Genomic DNA, 6,712 nt, shown 5'->3' with positions numbered 1-6,712 from the left:
CCAAAGTGTGTATAGCATGCAGGTTGCTTTTGTTAAATGTGTGGTATTTGATCTTCTACACCTGACATGTGAACGTCAGTGGCTTGATTTTCACTTTTTAAAATGCATTTTAACTGAACTAGGGATGGAGAACACACAAAAAAAAATGTTTAGTTTAAAGTTTATATTTACTGAAGCATCATGACATCATAATGAGGGAGGTCAAGGTGCAGCTCTGGATAAAATCAAGCTAGGAGGGCTCAAATCCTGCTCAGGAGGCCATACCCACACATCCTGTTTTATACAATGAAACACTGCACCACTCAGATGCAAGCATCACATCACAGAATTGTTCTGATCAGGGTAAAGAGTAGTTTGAGCAGATCTGAAGGATAAATACCTGTTGACCCACCCACAGTATGCAAAATGTGATTTGTAACCAAGTTATAAGATGACCCTAGGTCATTTTTACTTCTTTGACTTCAAGAGAGACTTATTGTACCAAGACTTGTTTACTGAAAACCAAGCAGCTGTTAAATGTGGTGAGTGTGCACCGTGGCCTCATTGTGGGTTTCCTGTTTCTCTGGTGCTTGCAGGTTTGGTGTAAGGCGCCAGCTATTAGCTGCATTCTTCTGTCTGTTTTTACTCATTTTTAAAAGATATCAAACTGTGTTTGAATGTGCTTCAGTTTTATAGGTGAGCTGTACATTGCATAGACATACTGAGGTACAACTACATGCTATATCTCAATTAAGATCCAATTTGAAGGTTCTGACAAGAAATGCTCCAACCACTGATGTTTCCATTCAAATGTATGAGCACACACGTGCGCACTCTTTCTCTCTTTCTCTCTCTCTCTCTCTCTCTCTCTTATGTTAGGATATAATTCTATTGTTTTTGTTGTCAGACCACTACACACCACTGATGTGTTCTTACCTTTCAACCACTTGCAGCTGTGTTAGTGCACACAAACACTCACGCACACGCTCGTACACGTACACATGCACACAATCACTTAATGGACATTCTCTTGTAGGATGTCATGATGTTACTGAGCCTCAACCCATCTCAGCTGCCATGGCTACTCCCCCCACCCCCTGATGTCCCCTGCTATAGCCCATCACACCTCCACCCCAACCAACTACCTCTCCATTGCCTTTAATGGACGTTCTCTTGCAGGATGGGACTTGGACACATACACACCATCAGGACAAGACTAGGACCTCTAGAAAGTTGTACTAGACATTAATTGCTTATTTTTTCATTTTGAATTTATTTTTCTCATAAAATTGTTATTATTGTGGTGACCATTGTCAGCCAGAGGAGGATGGGCCCCCCTTTATGTCTTGGTTCCTCTCAAGGTTTCTTTCTCATGCTCTAAGGAGTTTTTCCTCACCACTGTTGTCCATGGCTTACTCACTGGAGACTTGGACTCGGACATTTGTAAAGCTGCTTTGTGACATCTGTTGTAAAAAGTGCTATATAAATACATTTTTGATGGATTGCCTTATGCATATACATATCTGTTTATGCATCTTCATTTCATAAATACACAGGGAGAGACACATGCTCGCATGTGCACACAGACACACTCCTACATAAGCACTTTTTTACATCCACAGACTGTGTACCTCATGTTTTGGGCAGAATTGGAATCAGTTTAATTTACTTAGTGATGCCAGAAAATGTATAAGAATCTAAAGAATGTAGCAGCTCTCAGATCAGTTATAAATAACAGTGTGCAGATCAGTTTCAAATTTTACATTTAGCTGACACTTTTATTCAATTATGACTTTTATTACAATTATGACTGAATACAACTTGAGCATTTGAGGATTAAGGGCCTTGCTCTGGGCCCAACAGTAGCAACTTGGCAGTGGTGGAGCTTGAACCAGCAACCTTCTGATAACTAGTCAAGTACCTTAACCACTACTGCCCAAAATGAGAGTGTGTAGATCTCAGATCAGTTATAAATAACAAAGTTCAGATCTCAGATCAGTGTGCAGATCTCTCAACGCTCCCTGCTGCAGGTCCTCCTGTGTCTCCAACAAACACAAAGTGTGTGTGTGTGTGTGTGTGTGTGTGTGTGAGAGAGAGAGCGAGAGAGAGAGAGAGAGAGAGAGAGAGAGAGAGAGAGAGAGAGAGAGAGAGAGAGAGAGAAAGACTGAGTACATTTCTAAGATTACATTTCTGTCATCAATATACAATGCAGTTTTGCTCAAAATAAAACTATAAGTGTTTGGTGTAAAGTCCTACATAAAAGTGTTAGAGCTAAGAACATCCACACAGCTGTAGGTAGTCCTGAGAGCTGACAGCTTTTATGCTACAAATGAACATCTTTATTCACATTTTGATTTACATTTTCATTTATCGAGGTTCTTCTCTCACCTGTGATGTATTCTAGGAGTGCCATAGGCTGGCACAGTGGCTTGGTGGTTAGCATGTTTTCCTCTCAGCACAAGAGTCTTGGGTTTGAGTTTCCATGTTCCCCCTTTGTCTTTGTGGGTTTCCTCCCACACTTCAAAAACATGTCTATTAGGTTGATACGATACTCTAAAAATTGTTCTGTGTGCATGTATGTTTAGTGATGGTTGGTGGTCTGTCCTGGTCTTAATCTCTTCCCCTGCACCCGGTTCAGTCCCTCAGGGGGGTGTGGTTTCTGACTGAGAGTACGCTGTGTGCAAATTGGCTGCTGCTTCTCATTGGTGTGTGGATGATTTGAAAATCTGATATGTGAGGTGTCCTTGAGTTTGAGAAAGGTGTAATGTAACTAAAGTAATATTTGTGTTTTGTGTGTAACTGATATAAATGATCAGTGATAAGACTTGGAGGAGAGTTCAGAGGATGACCTCCATGTGACTGAATTCTGTTTACACTGGGTGGAGATATTAGTGGTTGACAGGCCTGATTTGGTGGTGGTGGGGAGGGGATTCTTAGGGCTTTTCACATAAGTACTCAGATTTCAGATATTAAATGAAAAATAGTTCACAACAACTGAGATTCATTTCATGCAACCTTGCAAACAGCAAACAAACAGGAAACTTGACAGGAAGCCCTCAGCTCAGACCACATTCACAGCACAGCACCAGCATAACTGACCCAGGATCAGCTTATAACCTGCTTTTAAATCACATTTTGTACAGGTTGAAGTGGTGAAAGGTTGTTATCCATCAGATCCACCCAGTTATCTCTCTGCTCTGTTCAGATACACTAGCACTCTGCTATGTGACTCTCACGGTTCAGTGCAGCTGCGTTTGACTGGATAAAACAGGGAGTGTGGACATGGTCTCCTGCCACCCTGAGAATTTGGTTCTTTATGTAATAAACAGGCATCTAAACCTGCACCTTCAGCTCCTTCAGTACGACACACTGATGAGTCAGTGAGATGGACTGTGTGTAAATATTACATTACAAATTACTTTGGTCTGATTGAACCGATCCTAATCAGGTTTAAAAGAGCTTGTAGATTCTTTAATTTCCTGGTATTTTGTTCAATGATTAATTTTAAGGCTTTTCCAGTAGCTGCTATAAATTATTCTTCAGCAAAGTTGAAAGTAATATAAAGGTATGTAGTGATGTGAGTAACAAAAGGCTACATGAAACCTGTTTTATGAAGAAACAAAAAAAGTTCAAACTTTTTTTGACATATCATGTATATTTATAGACTACGTAACAGTAACCAATAGGTTATATGCGATTTGTTTGTATAAATCTTGCTTGAATGCGCTTTAATTAAAACTACCTTTTCTCAGTGCCTGGACAACTTTAAACTTATCGGCCAGTCTTCTGCATACAGAGCCATTATGTTGTTTGTTGACCAAAAGAGAAATTTTCCACTGATAAAGTCCCCTAAACCACAGAGTTCAACGAGAGCCACTACAGAGAAAAACGTTCCACTGACATTGACCAATCAGATCTCAGAACAGACATCCGCATCAAAGACCCTCATCACCATCAACCACCCAGCGCCAGTCTGAGATGGAGACGTCACGATTTGTTCTCATCACTCTCATGTGTAAGTGAATTCATTTTATAAACTACTGTATCTTATGTTTCTTACTTTATTACTCTAAACACAGTTATGCCTGTTTCTGTTGAAGCTCACCTTCCTTATTTTAAACTATATATTCTCCGTTGTAGGTGTGGTGTTCTCCATACAGAAGAGGATTTCTGGGGCAGACGTGGAGATGAGAGTCAGACGAGGAGACAATGCCACTCTCTACGGTGACTGTATCTGGGAGAAAGGATTTAATCCAGTGTGGTTCAGAAACTGCTCCCATGAGAATCAACCTCCTCGGATTATAACATGGAATGGCTGGAGTAAAGAAGTTACTTCACGTTACTCTTCTGTGTGGAATCCCTCTAAACAAATTCATGACCTGCTGATAAAGAACATCACTGAATCAGTCTTGGGTCTGTACTACTGTGCTTTACACAAGATATACATCACTAAAGATAAAACTGGAGTTATAAACTCTAAGGATGTTTACCTTTATGGAAAGAGAACTATCCTACTTTCCCTTCATGGTAAGATTACTCAGTCTGATCTGCTGAGTGACTTTCTTTAGTGAGTAAACAGACAATTTTGAATTAAAGAAAAAAAATGTATTTAAAACAATCTAAAATTTTCCTGACTGTTTTTTAGCAGTATTTACAACATAAATGGTCAAATGTGATTGAGATTCTTTATTGAGATAGTAGAATTTCATCCACATTTCCAAGATTTAAACCATAAAGAACATTTTACTTATATATTAATATTAACGTGAAATAGACATGCAAGATTAATGACATTGTGTTTACTTTATGAGTTCTGTCTCCAACTTTAATTGACAGTTCCACTTCCTCTTTGATTTCAGACCCTGGTGCTGAGCTCACCTCCACCTCCACCCCTCCTGTATCAGACTGTGGTGTCTACAGGAAGCTGCTGTTCACTGTGTGTCCTGTGTGTGTTCTCCTCTCCTCTCTCATCTCCTCCACCTGTGTCTACTGCTTCTGTCGCAAGAGAAATTCAGGTACTCACTCAGTCTCCATTTTTGTGTGTTTGTGTTTTACTGACACCATTTTAGTTCACACATTTTTCTCAATTTTCAAAAACGTCAATCTTTTAGAAACTTTTCTTGTATTTCTATATAGTTGTCATTTCTTCTGGTCAAGTGTAATGGCTATGCATTCAGTAATTATTAACATAAGCAACTTTTCCACAGTTACCAAGGCCGTGCGAGGCTGTTCTGGACTCCTGAGTCTGGTTAAGGTTTCTTTTTCCACAAGTGTCATTCTGGAGATCAGGGCTGAGAAGGATATGTGAAAATAGTGATGTGAAAATGTTTTATGTCAGTTTTATCTGTGCAAAATATCACAAAATATTCAAATGGCAAACGTTAATGAAGAAAGAGAGAGAAACATGATGAGTCTTACCTCTGTGCAGAGCCAGTCGGCAAACCCTTACAGAATTAAGACATCTCAGCTGAAGGATTCTGGAGCTCTGAGACTAGTTATATAACCATGCCCAGGAAACTGTGCTGAGCACAGTTAGATAACCATACCATACCCAGGAAACTGTGCTGAGCTAAGCTGTGCTGTGCTGAGCACAGTTAGATAACCATACCCAGGAAACTGTGCTGAGCACAGTTAGATAACCATGCGCAGGAAACTGTGGCCTTGCAGTGCTAAAGAGGCTGGAGCTGACTTGGACATTTTTATTGTAAAATCCACCTTTTTTTTTTGTACATTTTTGTAGCTGTAATTTCAGCCCTGGACTTTGTGCTGTGTGGTTGTCCCAGTGCTTCAGGCTGGATCTGTAATGTTATTGTGTGATTATTATTATTGTGCTGATTACAGAAGCAGAAGTTGAACAGAGGTGTAAAAACAAATCACAGATCCAGAAACACTCCAACACTGATGAGGTACAGTGAAACATACTTGTACACACACACACACACACACACACACACACACACACACACACACACACACACACCACCCCCCCACCCCCCTCTTTTGTCATACCTTCCATTTATAGCCCACAGTTACTCTCCTCAAGTGCTGTGCATTGCTCACTCAGTGCCCCAAAGACGACGCTCTGTGTTTGGTGCTCTGAGTTTGCCGCTCTGAGTTTGCCTATGAGTCTGAGTCTGTAGCTCCGAGTCTGTAGCTGTGTTTGTAGCTCCGAGTCTGTAGCTGTGTTTGTAGCTCTGAGTCTGTAGCTGTGTTTGTATATCCGAGACTGTAGCTGTGTTTGTAGCTCCGAGACTGTAGCTGTGTTTGTAGCTCTGAGACTGTAGCCTGCTCTTGCGCACTTTGAGTTGTTACTACTAGCGTTTCTGCTTTTGTTTGTGTTTCCCTCCCTCCACAGTCACAAGTTCTATCTGCAGTCTATGAGTAATTAGACATCTGACTTTAATTAATACAGCTCCACTTTATCTTTGATTTCAAACCCTGGTGCTGAGCTCCTCCACCCCACCTCCATCCTCACCCCCACCCCCACCGTATCAGACTGTGGTGTCTACAGGAAGCTGCTGTTCACTGTATGTCCTGTGTGTTCTCCTCTCCTCCGTCTGTGTCTACAGTCTCTGTCACAACTCAACTACAGATACTTAATTAGTCTCCATTTTTGTCATTCTGAAACCATTACAACTTTAATTTAGTGTTCAAAAAATTGATTCAGTATTTTTTACTTTACTGTCTTTTCTTGCTGCTTATATCTTTGATGGTCAAACACAATAACCAGTAA

The 6,712-nt window shown here is 40.5% G+C and overlaps 1 protein-coding gene across 1 annotated transcript; it reads left to right on the top strand.

Moving 5' to 3' along the window:
• Positions 1–3,875: 3,875 nt before the first annotated feature.
• On the top strand, positions 3,876–6,079 carry LOC118242028 (uncharacterized). Its single transcript, XM_081714836.1, has 5 exons — positions 3,876–3,994; positions 4,120–4,506; positions 4,839–4,994; positions 5,821–5,885; positions 6,044–6,079. Exons 1-5 carry the CDS (start codon positions 3,958–3,960, stop codon positions 6,077–6,079), a joined length of 681 nt encoding a protein of 226 aa, XP_081570962.1. The 5' UTR covers positions 3,876–3,957.
• Positions 6,080–6,712: the final 633 nt, after the last annotated feature.

The sequence above is a fragment of the Electrophorus electricus genome, chromosome 5 (genome assembly GCF_041902795.1).
Source record: "Electrophorus electricus isolate QZ-2024a chromosome 5, ASM4190279v1, whole genome shotgun sequence".
In the NCBI taxonomy this organism is placed as follows: Eukaryota; Metazoa; Chordata; class Actinopteri; order Gymnotiformes; family Gymnotidae; genus Electrophorus; species Electrophorus electricus.
This window is presented reverse-complemented; position numbering and strand designations above follow the sequence as displayed.